Source organism: Lichenostomus cassidix, chromosome Z (assembly GCF_008360975.1).
Source record: "Lichenostomus cassidix isolate B80296 chromosome Z, HeHo_3.0, whole genome shotgun sequence".
Taxonomy (NCBI): Eukaryota; Metazoa; Chordata; class Aves; order Passeriformes; family Meliphagidae; genus Lichenostomus; species Lichenostomus cassidix.
In genome coordinates this window covers 50,781,291-50,799,907 of record NC_139511.1, presented here as the reverse complement: position 1 = coordinate 50,799,907, position 18,617 = coordinate 50,781,291, and the positions used below count along the sequence as shown (strand labels likewise).

General features: G+C 37.2%; 1 protein-coding gene across 4 annotated transcripts in view; it reads left to right on the top strand.

The window, feature by feature from the left end:
• The window catches only part of ANKRD31 (ankyrin repeat domain 31), a 64,436-nt gene that overhangs the window by 21,688 nt on the left and 24,131 nt on the right, over window positions 1-18,617 (top strand). For 3 of the 4 annotated variants that reach the window (XR_014846734.1, XM_085042219.1, XM_085042222.1), the window contains exons 11-20: window positions 752-894; window positions 3,327-3,471; window positions 5,003-5,064; window positions 7,355-7,505; window positions 11,040-11,225; window positions 12,022-12,164; window positions 14,681-14,840; window positions 15,268-15,350; window positions 16,128-16,209; window positions 18,334-18,430. Coding sequence is in view for 3 of the 4 variants with exons in the window: in XM_085042219.1 (XP_084898345.1) it covers window positions 752-894; window positions 3,327-3,471; window positions 5,003-5,064; window positions 7,355-7,505; window positions 11,040-11,225; window positions 12,022-12,164; window positions 14,681-14,840; window positions 15,268-15,350; window positions 16,128-16,209; window positions 18,334-18,430 (1,252 nt within the window). In the remaining variant the exon portion in view is untranslated. The remainder of the gene's footprint in view (window positions 1-751; window positions 895-3,326; window positions 3,472-5,002; window positions 5,065-7,354; window positions 7,506-11,039; window positions 11,226-12,021; window positions 12,165-14,680; window positions 14,841-15,267; window positions 15,351-16,127; window positions 16,210-18,333; window positions 18,431-18,617) is intronic. The other variant, XM_085042220.1, reaches the window with a different exon arrangement.

Sequence of the window (18,617 nt, the reverse complement as noted above, 5' to 3'; positions counted from 1 at the left end):
CCATCAAAACAATCTTCTGGAGGGAATGTTAGTTTCAGAGTTTGAAGATAGGAACTGGAAGATCCTCTTGTGCTTTTCCCTTACGTGTTTCACCCTGCATATTTAAGGCTCTGATGCATTGCTGTGCTAAACCCAGTACAAATACTTACATTCCATATTTCTCCTCAACAGCTCCTGCATGGAGTAGAATTAATATCATATCTTGGCTTTTTCCCATATAGCTGGGAGTGAGTATGGAATTTCACTAAGGATTTTTTATGGATTTGGACACTCAAACCATTCTTGGATAGTCTTAAAAACACTTTGGTTTGGTAGTAAATAATTCACGTCTTTATTTTGGTCACTTTTTGCTTACTTACCCACTTCAGCATAGCCATGTAAATAAAAATGCCATGAAAAATTACCTTGTTCTTAAAATAGTGTATCTGTTTTACTCTAGGAGAAATTGCTAAAACATGGGACAAATAGTTTTTGTTCTCTGCTATCATAGTGACATTAGTTTTAGATTTGATAGTTCTGTTACAGCAGCATTTATTTCATCAGTAGGTGCAAATTTTGTCAAAAGCATGACATCTCCCAACCCTTGTGATTTCTTCATAAACATTTCTCCATACAACTTACTGTAATGCATCTGTTTTTACCATTGCAGTATACTCTGTGAAGTCTTTAGCAGAGAGACAACCTAAAACTGACATAAATTTTTAGAATTTTTTTCACCCACATGTGAAATACATGTTTTGCTTTCTCATAGGCTTGACTGCGCTACATATAGCAAGTGTGGAAGGCTCTTATAGCATAGCAAATCTGCTTTTGAAAGCAGGAGCTGATGTTAATGCTATGGAAAAGGAACAAATAACACCCTTACAAGATGCAGTTAAAGGAGGCCATTATGAGGTATACTCCAAATTGAACTCAAAGTATGATCTAGGAATAGAAGTAATTGTTGTTGAGTCCAGAAGGTCACATAACGTTTTTGCATGGGGCTGGTCTTTTCAGATTATAGGTAAATACAGGAGCTTGCAAGTCCTCTCTGCCTGATTTCTGTTCAAATCAATCATGCTTAATAAGATGTGTCCAAAAGGAGAAATTTTTTCTGACTGTTTGAGGTAATGGCTGTGCTTCTGAGAAGTAGATTGCTACCATTTAATACTATTTTGTTCACTGATTTTGTAATCACCTAGCAGAATAACTTCTGACCTGAGCAGTCTTCTGGACTTTTAATGACTTTTTTTTCATGGTTTAGGAATCATGCATGTAAGGCAAGTTGCCACAGCCATGCACACTTGTATATTAACACAGAATATGGAGCATTATGAAGAAATGGCCTTGCATTTTGTAGGGTCTTAAACTGAAAGCTAACTGGGTAGTCAGTTTGAATGAATTCTAAGGTTTGTTGCCAAATGCTGGGGTTTCAAAAGGCTGTGTCTGAATTGCAGGTCCTCTTTCAGTCTGAGAGGTAGTCACCTCCCCCTGTCAGTGGATGTTCCTAGGGCGGCCCAAACTTATGTAGGAGTTCTGTGTGTCCCTTTTATCTGCTGGCAGTTTCTATATGCTGCCTAATACTTAATGATTTCCAAGATTTTAAAGGGCATTTCGTGGTGAGTTAATCAGTTTTGTCCTTGAAAATTTGGTCTTTTTCTGTTTCACTGAGAAACTGAGATGAGACTGACTCTGTTTCTCCTGGAAAAGTCTTCCTGGAGCAAAGAGGAAGGGTGGACTTCTGGTTAATATTTTTTTCTGAGACTTGAGTGCCCCAGCTTGTGCATCACAGGCTGTTGCAGGTTCATGAAATAATTCTGAGTTTCGTGACTGTACCTAAGACACCCATGTCCATGGTTGTGGATGAAGGACTCTGCATCTCTACAAGTAATACTTAGGGGCCAGCAACTTGAGTGATATTGGAAGAACACTGATCTCAGCTACATCACTTGAGGCACACCGAGGTCATTCAGCGCAGAGCTCAGTTAAAGTTATGCAAGCTGGTATATCCAGAGAGAGTGGTACTACCTGGTGATGCTGTATTTACTCAGCACTCTATTTACTCAGTAGCAGTAAAATTGTCTTGCTGTAGTGGTCTGTCAGATTTAATTTTTGTTCTTTCTGACTAGCAACAAAATAGTGATAACTGATTCGATAATATGACTTTTGGTAACATGGTATTCAAAGCTGTGTTTTTCAAAGCTACCTTCTCTGCATGAAGTTACTACTGTAGATTGGAAACAGGCCTTCTGACTACTTTATAATTTTCTGCACCTGCAGTGTGCAAAATCAATTTTTTTCAGAAAAAATGTTACGTGTAGGAAGGATTTTCTAGTAGTCCAGTTAAAGGGGAGGATATACAAGTGTGGTGTGTAGCTAATGATCCTGTTATGGAAGAAGAGTTCTCAACATGACTGGTTGGAAAAATCTTAAGACTTGGGGCAACTTGTGAAAAACAAAAGAACTTTTGCTGCCCCCTTTTTATTTTAAAAAGCTTTTTACTCTACAAAGCTGAACCCTTTTTATTTTAATCTTTTGTTAGGAGAATGTATGAATTAAGAGAACTTCATTAGCAATTTACTCATTAGCAGTCTAGTTAGAAGTAAAGAGCAACTTGAACACACAGGTGAAGGATGTGAGTCAAGTTCAGTCTGAAATTATAACAGGTGCTGAAGAGAGAAATGCAGAGGTACAAGTGAAATCACACTGATGCTGGAGTAAGATTGCAGGGCTGTGCACAGAAATCAAATAATAATCAGACTGTAAATTTGTCATATCTTAAAAACGTATTTTGCAAAGGTTGATGGAACATTTGCTAAAGTGTTGATTTCTTGAATAACAACAGAATTAGTCTTTTTATTTGTACAAAAATCATAATGTTGGTGATAAGACCATGTGAAAGTGTTTCATTTGATCAGATATATGCTGTGTATCAGAAATAGCTGTCAAAGCTTCCCTTGCAGTCGCAGGAGTCACAATAGTCACATCTAGAGCACAATTTATTTTCTCCTGAAGTAGATATACTAGATAGATAAGCTAACTTGTACCCTAAAATCACCTGTTATTTTCTGCCAATTAAGCACTGTGGGAGGATGAATCCTGCCCCAGATTTTGGGAAGCTTTGTCTTAATGGCATCAGGTTAATAACTGGAACAGTTTATAAAAATAAAGTACTAAGACTATAGGATAATGACGCATCTAGGGGAATGCTTGGGGTTTATGAACTAGAATAAAGAGGGATTTGATTTTAGTTGCTTGTGCTGTCAAGTACAAGAGGGAGAAGCCTGTATAAGGATTATGGAAAATACTGACAGAAAAGACATTATCTGAAAAACTTATTTTTCTAGATGGCGAGCTTATTACTTTGGTATGGAGCTGATCCCTTATTAAAAAATAAGATGGGAAGGTGTGCGTTAGAAGACACTTCTGACCCATCTATGAGGAAACTTCTTAAAAGTTACGTAGCAGAATCCAGAAGAGATTCAGTAGCAGGTAGGAAAGAACAGTTCTGTTGTATCGTCACCTCTAAATGGAGAAATTCAGTACATGTTGAACTATATTTCCGTAGTTACTGCTAGTAGCTCTGTGGCTGTCACTGTCTGATGCCTGAGTTACTGGTGAGCACTCCTTACCCTCCTTAGAGTTGCTGTACATTGACAAAGTATAAAAGATAAGGATGTCCAGCTGTTTCTTGGGCTGGAGTTGCCTTTAAATTTGAAGTAAGTATGGAGAACACAATAGCTGTCTGTCTAAGTGGAAGATGCAGCATTGCTTGACTTGCTGATGAGTGAGGTATGGTTTAGGGATAGGGATAAAACTTGGTTTTAAGCTGGCATAAAGTCTGTATTGTGAAGGATCCATAAGATAAAAATGGGAAACTAGGATTAAATCTAGATCTTAGAGGTTGCCAAGCCTTAACTGCTGTTGTGGCTGCGTACAGGAAAACATTATTGTAGGTAACAGCTAGTGAGTTTGTAAGGAGAAAGTTGGATTAGAGCTAATGATTGGCTAAGGAGAAAGTTAGGTCTAGTACAGTCTTGGGAACCAAGCTGTGAAGAAGATTTGGAGGAGACTGTTTGATCAGAAGCAGGTACAAGATAAGCCTTGATTAGAGCTGGAATTATGACCATGGACACCCATGGGCCAGTGTGGGCTGTGGCATGTTTAAGTCTGGAAGGAGTCCCCATCCCTCGGACTATTATCCATTACTGGTTTTCCACATGGGTGGCAATAAAGCTGTGACATGTAGTCCAGGGTTAACCAAAAGAGACTTCAGGGCCATAGGATAGTTGGTAAGGGAATCTGGTAGACAGGTAATTTTTTCCTTTCTTCTTCCATTTGGGAGCAGGAACACTGGAAGAAACAGACAAACCCAACCTATTAGTGCATGACTCTGTAGCTAATGTCACTGCCACAGTTCTGGGTTTTTCAATAATGGGATGGTCTGTATGTCACCAGGCATCCTGGTGTGTCAGATGGCATTCACCTTTCTCAGAGACAGAAGAGGGTCTTAGCTCATAAGTTAGTGGGGCTCACTGACAGAACTCAAAACTAGACTTTAAGAGAGATTGGGATAATATCAGACTTGCCCAGGAGAACCAGTCAGGTGACATGAAGATTAGATGGATGAAGTGCTAGTGAGGGCTCTCAGCCTCCTGCTCTGAGACTCCTTGGGTAACCTGAAGCACACTTGAAGTCTTACCGAGAGGAGCCCGGAATTATGCTAAGTTTCAAAAAGAATTGCTCAGGTCACTAATCTTCAAAAAAATTTGGAAGTATGATGCCATTCTTTACTCTCACCAAACCTGGTTTGAGCAGGATGCTATTTGCAACCAAGATTAGATTCCAAGATTTGATAAATATTTTATATATTAATATGTTTTAGATTCCAATAAAACCCTTATGGGCTTGATAATTTTTCTTGAAAGCTAAATATCATAAGTATTTACATAAGATTATATATGTGTAAAGTAAATTATAATTTGCAATTCCGGTTTCTTTCTGTCTTTTATTTTCATTTCAGGTGGAGGTGATTCAAAATATATGCCAAATACTCAATGTGCGGAGGATTCAAACCAGCACCAGGTACATCTTTATAAAGAATTCTGATTTGATGATAAACTGTTACAGGCTTACTGACAGTCTTCAGTAAACTAAAGCAGATGACTGTTTCTGAAGTATGTTTCAATAATGGCACACAATGTACTAGATACATCATGTCCAGCAGACACTGAGAGTGATACTCAATGTTATGCTCATCCTTACTAGTGCTTGGGATAAGGTACAGCTTCATGAAGATGCAAGACAGAGGCAATCAGCTGTGTCTCATGGACGGTGGTTCTTGCTGGTTTTGCAAGTGCAGCAGACCTAATTTACAGAAAGCAGGGTTCCTGATTGTGCTTGCAGAAACCTGATTGAAACTGCAAGATGTTGCCTGGCTTGTAGGATAATTATTTCTTGCCTCTGTGTAAAGTAAGTTTTGCTGGGTTTTGAGTGGAAGGGGTTGGGAAGACACTGTCTGGCCCGGGGATTGCACAGTTATGCTGCAAGATCGCAGTAGGATGAGGGAGCTAGTGCCTCGTGTGAAGACAAGGCACCACGATCAGTCACTTGGGTCAGTGTTTGCATGTAGTGCAACAGCTTTTAGCATTAAGAGCTACATTCTCCCCCTCTGTTTTCTTCCTTTGAACAATGATAACAGATAGTATCTGAGATGTAGAATGCGGATACATCTTTTGTCACTTGGTAAAGTTTTATGTGGTTATGATAACTGTCCTTGTTACTCACAGTTGTGCAGTCTATGTCTCCATTGAAATGTTACGGTGTAACAGCATCCATGGTGTATAGTCTTAGATTATACTTTAAAACATTAAATGATTGATAAAAATGGTTCTGTAAACATTTAATTATGTAAGCCTATTACTGTAGCTGTGTAACTGATAATTTCAGTAGTTGTGTCAGATGCTGCAGTGTGTGTTCTGGTTCTGTCTCCAGATACAAAGTAATCAGAAGGATAATGCTAGTTAGTCATTGGTCTTTGGACCAGCTGTGTTTTTGAGATTGCCATGAGTTAATTCTGTGTGGTTTTGATATGTTATTTATCCTTCTTTATAATTTCCTGTAATAATTGCTGATGGGTTTGTCAGAATTGTGAAACTATAGCTATGGCATCTGACCACAGAAGCAAAGCAGTTTTAAAGGCAGATGATTAATTCAAGCCCATTTCAATTTTCAGAAATAAATACAAGTAAATAAAGCACTTCAATAAAATTTATATTTTGATTCTACCTGTGAATTTTTACACTTTTGTATGCATAGCTCTTAGTTCCTTTATTTCTTGGTCCTGCCATCTTAAAAAGCAGCACAGAGGACGTAATTTAATGTTAAAGCAGTATAGTTTTCTTTTAGTATATAATAAAGAAATTTATCAGAAAATGAAATTAAGTATGTGGCCTGTTTTGGAGATAGAACTAAATGCAGCTGTACTTCAACATGATAATACTGGAGCATCAAAGAAAGTTTTACTAAACATGAACAAATCAGAAAAAACTCAGTGAAATACAAAGAATAAAGCTCTTGGGGAGCCTTTCTCTGAAGGTAGAAAAGTGAAAAAAACAAGTTCAAAAAAGGCTGTTCAAAAAACAAGTTCAAAAAACAAGTTCAAAAGAGATTTGCTGTTCTTATAGCAGAGGCTACAGCTAAGAGTAAAACTATTGAGAGATAATGTCTCATGTTATATGGACCTCAAGTTTGGTTCTACTCACAGTCAAGGAACTTTACGGAAAACATATTTCCTTGATGATGGACCTAATGGACTGGGCCAGACTAGTGCTGTATCTGTTCCTAATTGTTGCATCCCACTTAATGTTGTGGAGAAACTGAGCTATATCAGGTGGTATTGCAACACAAATGTAATTCGGCAATGGTAAAGTGAAAATTCATTTGCAGAACAAAAGGGCAGAACTGGTGGAAGCTCAGCAACTTCTTTGTAAAGGGAAGGAGGTCTCTCTCATATTGTCTCACATCCATAGTTTCTGGAGAAAAAGTGTATGCACAACATTGTCGGACTGCTGATTTAACAGAACTTGATTTTTAGTCAATACTGACTTGCTTTGACTTCCTCTCACAATGTATCTGTTTTAAAGTTACAACAGGATGGGGAGAGTTATGACAGGGATCACCACAGCCTCATGCAGGGCAACAGTGGTAGTCTGAATGACAGGAGTCTAAATACTGATATGAGAACACCTTCAGAATGACTTTTTTGCAAAACTTGACAAATCAAGTGTAGTCTGATGTTAATGGCAATAAAATTAATGGTTCAGCCCTGTGTTTAAAACTCTCTTTGTCTTTCTTTTGATAGATTTTCTTGCAGACAGAGGAGTCAGAACCAGCACGAGCAAATCCTCCAGAGACAAGCCAAAAGGCAAAGGCAGCCTCATATTCCAGTAACAGCAGCAACAAGCTTTCATCTAATCAATCACAGTTGAGTCAAGCATCAAAACAGCAAACATCTAAGAAATCAGGTGAAAAGCTAATATTTTATAAACCAGTGGTGTTTTTTCCAAACATACAGGAGGAAGACTGTTTGAAATGTGTAAAGGAAAGTTTGACAAAATATGTATAGCATGTTGAGCAAATACTGTAGTGAATACCAAAAGTCTAAAATATTTCCAGAATTTTTGCACTCCATTTTGCAGAATGCGTATTTTGTTTATGTTACATTCATCAGTCTTTCAGCATTGTGGTTGAGGGGATGCAGGCTCATAAGTGAGAGCTTCAAGCTGGTCCTTACTTAAGTATATTCCATAAATGGCAGTTTGAAATAACAGTGGATCGGTCTTCAGTTAACTGTTTAACATGTCAAAGAATAGGACTTTCTGTATATTTGGCACACAAAGATCCACTTGTATTTTATAGGCTTATCAGGCCTCGTCAGGCACAAGTCAGCATGGACTCTGATTGTAACAGTAGCTTTGAGTTTAGCTGTAGTATAGATACAAACCTACTAATATGGGAATAAGGATCAGGCATCCTCCAGTAGTTATAGACTCTTCTGCCTGCCCATATGGCTTTTTGTTTAGCATTTTCATCCCAAGTCTAAGATTTGCATTTGTCCTGTAGCCTTACCATCACAATAGAGCCCTGCTCCAACTCATCTTAACCTCCAAGTATTTTCACTTACTGCTATTTTGATAAAGCTGGCACTTATTGTGTGTACTTTGGTTCTTTCTGGAACCAGAGAACCATAGTATTCAAGGCTTGCTAAAACCAAAACCTGTTGTTCCAATAGGATCCCTTCCCTCTTAAAGCCTTATTTGTCTCCTATATGGGCAACTGTGATTTTAAAAAGCTTTATTCCAAACATGTGTCTTATATTTTGGTCTCCTCTAGGACAGCATGTCCCAGCTTAATTTTTTCCTCATAAGAGATTCTTCAGGTAATATTCTATTCAGATAAAATTGAATTATTCCCTCCATACCAGGAAAGTGTTACCATTTCAGAGGAGATGCAAGAGAGTATAGCCCTTTGTACAGTTGTAGGCCTTAATAATTTTGGAGCCCAGGACAAGGGCATTCAGATTACTGTAGAAAAAAGGTGGAAAATGGGATGATGTTTTCTGACTTCTGGGGCTTTCAGTTTTTTTGCTCTCTTATGTCTTTTCTTCCTTTACTAACCATTGTATCTCATCTGACTGTTCCTATGTCCCACTGGTCTTCCTTACATCATTCTATTCTTGAATAAAAGTATTTTCTTCACAAATGACACAAATGTCAGTTTCATCTACAGTCAGTCGCTTACTAGGCTCAGAATATTCCTATGCTGGTTATAAAGAAGCAGGTACAAACAACTTGCTTCTTTTTTTACAGTTCAAGCTGTGGAAATAATTGCTCATAGACCAGTGTTGAGGTATTGAAGGACAATGTCCTTTGAAGTTGCTGAGGTACCTCAGCCTAATTTAACCTGATTGCTGGTTATGGTAATCTCTTCATTTTATCTTCGTACCACACTGACTGGACTTTGTATTTGCCAAGATCTGGATCTTTCCTGCTCGTGACCCACCTGGCAATGCATCCCACAGAGAACCAGTATTTTGTGATTCACAAACCAATGTCCCATTATGCTTTTGCAAATGTTTCCTAACAGCCGTGAAGCAAACTGTTGTGCGTGACAGTTTAACTGGAAAACTTTGCAATTATTTCTGTTCACTTGCAGCCAATATTGCTAAGGTTCGTTAGCTTAATGGGCTGTTGAGCGCCTTTTTTTTCTTCAGTGTCTAAAAAGTCCCTAGGACACTCTCCTGTGAATCAAAAAGGAAGAAAAGGAAGAACCAGAAAGTGAATGATTGCTTTGGGAGTTCAGACCCAGAAGCTTTTAGACAAAACACAATACATTATCATATGGTAAAGTAGGTCTCAGATTGGAGGAGTATTTTAATAATGTGATGCCTTTGTGTCCTCTAGAATCTCAAGTTTTCATTTAGAAAAGGAACTGTTCAGCTTTTCTGGTTGCCAATACAGTGTGGGCCAATACAGTGCAAAGAGGGCTGCCTGAATGCTTTCATAAGTTTGGATAGCCTACAGTGAGCAAGCTCATTTAAAATTAGTATGGGAATATCCTCAATGTATGTCTGTCTGTAATATCACCTCAGTCTGTCTTTCATGTTCTTCCAAAAAGTCTTGTATGACAAGCTCCATAGTTTACTTTAACGAAAGCATTGGAAAAGCAAATTTTCAAGGAGGCAGAAGGAGCCTGAAGAAAGGCAGCTGTCAAACATGGAAGATGTTTGATACTAATGGATAACGCTGATTGAAAATATTTGAGAAAACAGCTTGTTTGATGAGAAGAGGAAGATGCAGCAACCAGCTGTTCATAGGAATGAAAGGAATAAAACATGGATAAAAGTTGAAAAATGCTCATTTAAAACCTTAAACTTCTGTGGGTTTTGAGTAAATTACAGATTTTCAAGAAATCTGAGAAAGAATCTCACAAACTTTTAAGAAATATCTTGGTAGTATGATATTGTAACAGAAGGAACAGGAGTTTTAAAATGTTAGCATGCATGATAGAGCTTTTGAAGATTTGTGTACCCTGTCCTTTTGGTAGCAGGAGGAGGGGGAGGTAGGAGGAGGGGGTTGTCCTTCCTCTCTCCAGATAAGCAGTTATCTTTGTTAATCTCTTTTTTCTGTTGTATCTCTTACAATTTTGTAGGTCTGTTACTGAAACTTCAGAATTAGAATCTCTCTGATGATCACATGATATCATTAAAGTGGATGTTGTTTGCTTTGTGAACCAAAAAGGATTAAATTAAGTTTATTTGCAATTATGGGTCCAATCCTGCATAGGTTTAATTAAAAGACAGTTAATCTGTGTCACTAAACATGACTCAAAGACTTGTAATCAGTCTACAGTAGTTTCTCACATCAGAGCTGTAAAAATATCTCATCTGTGTGTGTGTGTGTGTGTGTGTGTGTGTGTGTGTGTGTATATATATATATATGCATCCAGCTGTATATATATACCTATATGAATGTGTATATATATATATATATATACATACACACCGACACACCCCCGCCCCTATCTTTTCCTTGATGCAGAATTAAGAACTGGTAAGAAGTGATGCTCAAGTCTCCACTTTTTTATATTTTCTTATGTACCTTTATGTGTGGTTTATATATTTAGCAGACTGGTAACTTGAAAGTAGTCCATAGAGAAACCTGACATATTCCCTACCTCCATTATAAAATTTCAATCATGTTAACTCTCTTGTGGATTCCTAATTTATTGTACCTTTGTTAAATCATCTAGGTTTCAATTGGAAATTTTTTAGTATAGGATTTGTTCTTTTCTGGGCTGTTATGCAGTACTTTTACAGTACCTTCTAACCTTTTGATATAGCCAGTTAATATTATTGAATAATTAAAGCAACAGTATTGCACACATTCACATTGTACACATTTACAGTAATTCAAATTAATTGTGAAGCTTATTTTCTATTTATTCTTAAGCAATCTTTTTGAAAAAAAATTTCTAATGACCACCCAATATCTGCTTAGAATATACCAGGGAAGAAGTTGTCATTATACATGGTATCTGTAATAAAAGAGCTGGGAGAAAGAAGAAAATTAGGAGAAATTCAAAAGGGGAAACTCAGCTGCATATTGCTGCTAAGAGAGGAGATTTGTCTTCAGTGAAGACTCTAATATCATCTGGAATTGGTGTCAATGAACAGGACTATGCAGGTTTGAAAATCACTCTCTTAAAGGCTTGTTTTACGATACAATTTTACATAATCTGTAGTATAGATATATAATTTAATAAAATGATGTATTCTTGACTTAAAATTGTGAGGAGGAAAGGAAGTCATTAAACAAGTGCAAGCACACTGAATTACTACCTGGCTTTTGTGTCAGCATGGAGGTAATGCAGACTGTTTCTCACAGGGGCTTTAGTAGGAGCTTGCTTCTCTGCTGAAGATCACATTTTCAAAGATGTGTACAGAAAGTGAACTTGAAAGTTTGGTGGGAGAAATAATGCTTATGCACATCAGTATGCGTGTGTGAAGCACATTCAGACAGGTCTTATTTCCTTAGGAAATAAGAGCAAAAACCAAATTACAAGATTATGTTTTCTTTTTTCTACCAAAATATACAACACCTTTCTGTTTTTGTAGTCTTAAAATGGATAGTATTCTATACTAGGTGCCTGGCTTAATATTATAAAGTGCTTTTGATACTAGAAATCAGACAATTAATACTGTGCTTCTGAGTTTTTAGAGTTTTTCTACTCCAGTGTTTTGTTTCTTCTATTAATTTTAGCACTGCAGTAGAAAAGAAAGCAATATTTTTCTGCTTAACACTGGAAAAGTTTTTCTCTGAAATAAACTGAATTGCATACAAAATAGTTTACCTTGGCATTTCAAGATGATTGTGTAAGATTTATCTTAAATGCAGCAAAATAAATAATTACTAATTAATGACCTTTATGGATCTTTCCAAATCAGATGCAATACTCTATGTGTCATCTTGCTTTTATTAGGTTGGACAGCAATTCATGAAGCCTCCAGTAGAGGATTTACTGATGTGATCTTAGAATTACTGAAAGGCGGTGCTGATGTTAACAGCAGAAGTATCTGTGGTGTTTTACCAATACATGATGCTGTTGCTTGCAATCATTTGGAGGTATGTTTTTGTTTTGTGTAAGATTTTCCTGACACCAATTTCCAGCAGGGGGTCAGCAAAGTAAAATCCCCATTTCACTGAAGTTACTAACACAATTTTAGTGTACATTTGCATTTAGGAAATAAACTAGTATTCTTTAAAGTGATCAGAATTAGAGAAAAATATTTTTCAATAGTGTCAGTTGAAATGGTACAGTTAGCTGACTTTTTCAGTACAGCTGACTAATCATAAAAATTCAGAAATTCCATGTGGTTCTTTCTGAGGTTTGGGCTTCTTCAAAACAGTATCATCGTGTCAATCGTCAATTTCTTCGATTAGTTCAGTGCTGCCGCAGATAGGAGTGATGCATTTCACACGTAAGAGAGAAGCAATAATATGCTTTATTTATATAAAACAGTGAATTAACAAGGTTCACTGATAAATGTGACAGTTGTTTAACGTGACTCTAATATTTACTGCATAGAAAACTATGAGAAGGACCCTCCTGTTGAATCATGATGTTCAGAAAGGAGCCTCTTGATTTCTAAACTCCTTCTCAGAAGACTAGATCCAGACTTGGTCCCAGACACAGTTAGCAGTTTATGACTAAAGGACTGTATGTGCAGAATCTATCCTTTCTATCACTTAGCTAAGATTTCAAAGTTTAGCATCAATCACTGAAAATCTCTCAGCCTTTGGGAGTAACCCTGAGAGGTGTCCCTGCTCAAGAGGAGGTCCTGGTGTGCAGCCCATTGCTGTGTGAGAGAGCTCAAGGGGCCCTGGGCTGTGCAGTCTTTATACAAGTAAGATGATTGACTCGTGGTTATGTTTGCATACCAGCAAGATGCCTGGGTCACTGTTTCAGACAGTGCCCTTGGCCCGCCAAAGTCCGGAGTAAGCTGGATGCAGCTGTCACAGCTGTCCCTGGTGGCTGTGGCTTCAGCGCAAGAAGAGAGTAGCACATAGCCGTAAAGTCCCCTGCCATGGATGGGACATTTTTTCACTAGCTCTAGACTAGACTTGGAACACTTCTTGGGGTGGGGTATCCACAACTTCTTTGGGCAGTCTGTTCCCATGTCTCACTACCTTCACTTTAAAACAATTCTTTTTGTACAAAAAAGATCCTGGGTCTGCTGTTTCAAAATCAACCATTTTTTATTAACTGGTCCCTCCCAACCCAAACCATTCTGTGGTTCTAAAAGACAGACCATTTCAGTTAGAAGGGACTTACAGTGATCATCTAGTCCAACCTGCCTGATTCCTTTGGGGCCAACTGGAAGTTAAATTATGTTAACATTGTCCAAATGGCCCTTAAACATTGACAGGCTTGGGGCATTGACCAGCTCTCTAGGAAGCCACTCTAGCACAGCTTAGAGCCATTCCCACTCATCTATCAGTGGATCCCAGGGAGAAGACAGTCATCTCCCTTCCCACTTCCCCTGCTCAGGAAGCTGTGGAGAGCAGTGAGGTCACCCCTCAGCCTCCTTTTTTCCAAAGTAGACAAGCCCAAAGTCCTTAGTGGCTCCTCACAGAACACATCTCCCAGCATTCTCACCAGCTTTGTTGCCCTCCTCTGGGCACCTTCAAGGTCCTTTACGTTCTTCCTAACTTGTGGTGCCCAGCACAGCACAGAAATAAGTAAAATGTTCTTTTGTTGGAATGAGTTCTGGGGAACTGATGTGTAAAGGTGATGTGAAATTGGCTCAAAATACTTCTATTTCTGTCAGGACAATTCATATTTCATCACATTTATCCTTGTCTCTGAGCAAGGGTAAAACAAAGGAGATGATTTCACAGGCCTGAAGCCAAACTATCAGTAGAGTTCTTGCAAAGATGTAAGTATTTCGGGGGAAACCCAACAGAGAACCTTCTAGACTTTGAGAGATAATTCTCATTCTGATACGTTTTCCTACTAAACTGTGCTCTGAGTGTAAGAAATAGGAAGAAATGCTGAAGTTCAGGAGTCATACATCTGAAAATTCTTTACCATCCAAGCTCTGACCTCATCAGTGCTTTCATATGACCTGAATTTAGGGAGTAGATGATTCTGCTGATGCCTCTAATCTCATTTCCACATTTTGCAATTAAGCAGACTTGCAAGGTTTTAGGAATTAGGAAAAAATTATCAGTTCGTGTAACCAAACCTAGACTCACTATTAAAGAAAGAAATCCATTTCTTTTCTGCACTTTGGTCTTAATGCAATTGGCCAGCTCCTTTTAATTTAGATACATGGCATGTTGTAAGTGTTCTGTATAAGCATAAAATCATAAAAAACCCCATAAAAATTAGTACCATAAAAATTTAAGGTTTAATGAAAATTTGTGAATTTGATTGGAAAAATAGAAGTGTAAGACAGAAGTCTGTTGACAATAGCCAGTTATTTGGTTTGTTTAATTGGGATTGGAAGTGTAACAATTTTAGAGAATCTTATCTGAAGCTGTATTATTTGTGGTTTATGTTAGATAGAACACATATAGTTGTATTATAAGTCCACAACAAGAACTACCACTGTAAAAATAACAAAAATGCATAATAGGCAGCCAGGATTCTGCTGCAGCATGGAGCGAATCCCAATGAGAGGGATGGTTCAGGAGAAAGTACTTTGAATCAAGCGTGGGATGAAGAAATGAAAGAACTGCTGAAGTCATATGGTGCTATGGACTCTGTACTTCCTGTTCCAGCAATTGAAGTTACTGGTATGTTAGTTTTGTAATGTAAATCATGGGGTTACCCTGTAATCTTAAGGAAAAATTGTACTTTAAAATAGTATGGCATTGATATTTTAAATTCTATTAACTATTGAATGCTATTTATTTATTTATTTATTTACTGACAATAGGATACCATAGTAGGTTTTGTTTTTTCTGAGAGAATGAGGTATCAGAACATATTTGGATCTTAAGATTTTTGTTATTATCTGTGTTTCCCTTCACAGGAAGGGAAATGAGAAAGTGATGGCTTTCATTTCTTTATGCTATGCAAATTTGATCTCATTTGCATATACAAGATACTTTTCATTATTTGATCTGCCATTACATCTTTGTAACCTATATTAGCTAGTCCAACCTATGATGCTCCTGCAAATTCATCTTAAATTTTATTTATTTTTTCTTACTTGTGGAGAGGGGAAATCAAAACGTTGTTGTTACGACTCCTATAAAAATGTTGATGCAGTTTTGGAGCCTGAACGTGAGAGATGCAGTGTGGTAAGTATAGATAACAGAGTTTTGTTAAACTGCTTTGTAGTGTTCTGCTGCATACTGAGATTTGCTGGCTGACTAATATAAAAATATAATTTAAGTAATTAATCCATTAAAATGTATGTAAAAACAGCATCATGCAGAGATTTATAATAGATAAATTGTAGTTTACATATATAAATATGTCTATTATCACTTCTCTCTGTTCATGGTTCCTGTGCATTTAAATTTATTGTGCAAACAGCAGACAGTACTGACACACATTTCTTACTGCTTGTGTAACTAGAAAAAAGGTCATGAGTTCGGAGGCTTTTCGTCATGTTTCCAGAATGGCTCTTTTTGAAACAGTAATGATTGTCATGATGATGATGAAGATATTTAGAAATTGTTTCTCTTAATGTAAAACAACAAGGAAGATTTTTGCACAAGTTGTTAAGAGAGCTCTTGCTGGTGTCTGTAAGCTGTGTTTACAAGGTTTGGGTGATACTGTCATGGTGAAATTCACTGTATAATCCTTACCATGCACTCAAGGGTCTCTGGAGGACTCTGAGCATGTACTAGTTTGAATGCCACAGCAAAACCAGGCTGTGACAGCCCCTTGCAGACATGTCCTTGGCACTATATACCTCTGTTCTATCAGTGCCCCATTGCCTTTACACAGTAAATCCCTCCCTGGAATGACTTGACTCCACCAATACTTAAACTACAGGCCATGTATCATGGCCTGTTTTGTACAATGCACTTGGCTCTACTTCGTACTGGAATTTCTGTGTTTGTTAACAGAAGTCTATTGCTGCCATACAAGATACAGAAAAGAAGCAGGAAGAGCTGTTGCTGTTTGAATTGAGAACTTCCGAAGATGCAGGTAGACATAAATTGAAATGTTTCACGTATATTTAGTGGGTAAATATCTTTGTCAATACAATTGTTTTTAAAATATTATTGCATATAATATATTTGAATACCTCATCTGGAAAATACAGCTCCAGAAAATAAGATTTTAATAACACTTCTCAGGGATGGGCACTTCCTGAAGTGGTTTCAGTTGCATAGGAATGAATATTATGATAGAAAAGGTAGGTATGCCACTTGGAGGCATGTATCTCAAGTCAACCTAATTGTATGAAAAGGGATCATTAGATAAGAATGCATACTTCTGGCAGCATTATTCAGTTACAAGCACATGAACCCCTGCATGATCAAGAGTAGCTATGTCTGTATGTAAAGTAGCAGATGGAGCATTTTCATTCTAGGGTGGCTAGACTTCTAGGAGCCTGAAATAATTTATGAGAGGAAAAAGAGAATTCTTTGTGGCAGACACTGTGGATGATGGACAGTTTCAGAAATGGTGATGCCCAGAGGTGTCATTTGTCTTAGGCTATCAAATCTCAGTTCAGATTAATCTCAAGAATTTACTAAGCGACAGTGACTCCTAGGAGATCATGATGTGGCTGCTGTGTAGCTGTTGGAGTCTATTGTCTATGCCATGACGCTTCAAGAGGCATAGCTTGCTGCCAGAATGCCTTTGACCAAGGTCTCTCTCCCCAGCTGCCCTTGCCATCTAGGCAGGGCTGTTTAATTGGAACACCTCATATTCATGAATTTTGCTTCCTGACAGAAAGAAAGAGTTTGTTTTTAAATTTGTTTTCCTAAATACAGACTGGAGCTTTCAAATTATATTTACGAGTAAATTTATCCCTTTTCAAAATAATTGTGAAGTACAAAATTATGCTGATTGATAGCTTCCGAGTCAAATTTGTGGTGTTTGGACTGTTAACTGAAATAGCCACTCTCTTGAAAAATGTTTGACAAACAGGTAGATGATACAATAGACTGAAGCCTATGCACAGAGATCAGTGCAATTTCGTAAATGACCAAACAGAACTATCAGACTTCTCCTGTTCAGGGGTATGAGAGAAATGAACATGGAAGTCTTTTACCACCACTGACAAAAACATTAGTAATGTAGCGCCTCTTAAGCTAAGGCATAGTCATTACTATTGATGAGGCACAAGACTGAGCAAGAACATAGAAGTACATTGACAAAATGTAGAGTAAAATTGCAAGGTATTTCCATGCAGTGAAACCTACTGTAAATAACAAATTCAAATTTGCTATTAAGCTGCCTTAATAAGAGTAATATTTGCATATTAGAGAGTAGGCAAGTACTGATAGATATTGTGAAAAAGGTTGGGGGAAACATTTTATAAATGCCAATTCAATCCTGTAATTTGTCATTTTTTCCTGATTATGTAAAGATCGCATTGACTTTTTGAATTTCTGGAATTAGATTATAATTTTAGCAAATTATCCGAATGGTATCTACTGGTTGTGGCTTCTAACCCTCATGTTATACATCTAAGAGATATGGTGTATAAAGAAGAATTTATAATTGCTCTTCTTATTTTAGAAAAATACAGCTAACAAAAAGGGACAATCTATCATTTAATTTTATAAAATTAGTTAGAAACTATATAAAAGTGTGATAGATATGCTTTTGCCATTATATGTCACTTGAAATAGTCTAGGCTCATTGAACTATTCCATAACACTTCAAATGAAAGCTTTAGGCACTGTCTTAAGATTGTGTACCTTCTGCAGATAACCTCAGAGAAACTGTCATATTATGTAGCTCCTTGCAGCCTAGAGAGCTTGAAAATTTTCGATGCTTGTCATCCATAGGGCAGTTCTTTAATCTATACTTTTTCCTCTAAATAATTTCCCTAACAATGTACTTGCACTTCAAAGTTTTCCAGTATTCGAGCTATTTCCTTTTCAGTTAAACTTGTATTTAATGTTTTCTATAAGAATTCAATTAAATGTATTCCAATTTTAAGGAGCTACCAGCATGCATTACAGTATAAGGTACTACTCTAACAATGTCTTCATGCTTCAACTGTGTATTTGCTACACTGAAAATGCTGTTAATGTAATTATTTTCTACTGCTTTTTGCCGCCATAATTTTGATTATTTCAAAATATTGAACAGATGTGTATATCCAAAGGCTGTCTCAGATACAAGATACATTGAATGAAATGCTTGCAAACCAGAAAATAGAGAGGGATACCCTTGCTAAAAAATACAGGTAAGTAGAATACAAGGACTGTATTCATAGAAAGCTGTTCTTTGCAGTAGTAGTGATAAAAGTTGTTAGGAGATTAGCATACAGTGGCATGAAAGTAAATCTATGGGGTTTTCATTCAGATGTTTTTTAAGTATGATCGGTATTGGCTTCAGTTACCTCTGTTACATAAAGGAAGAACTTTGGGCTT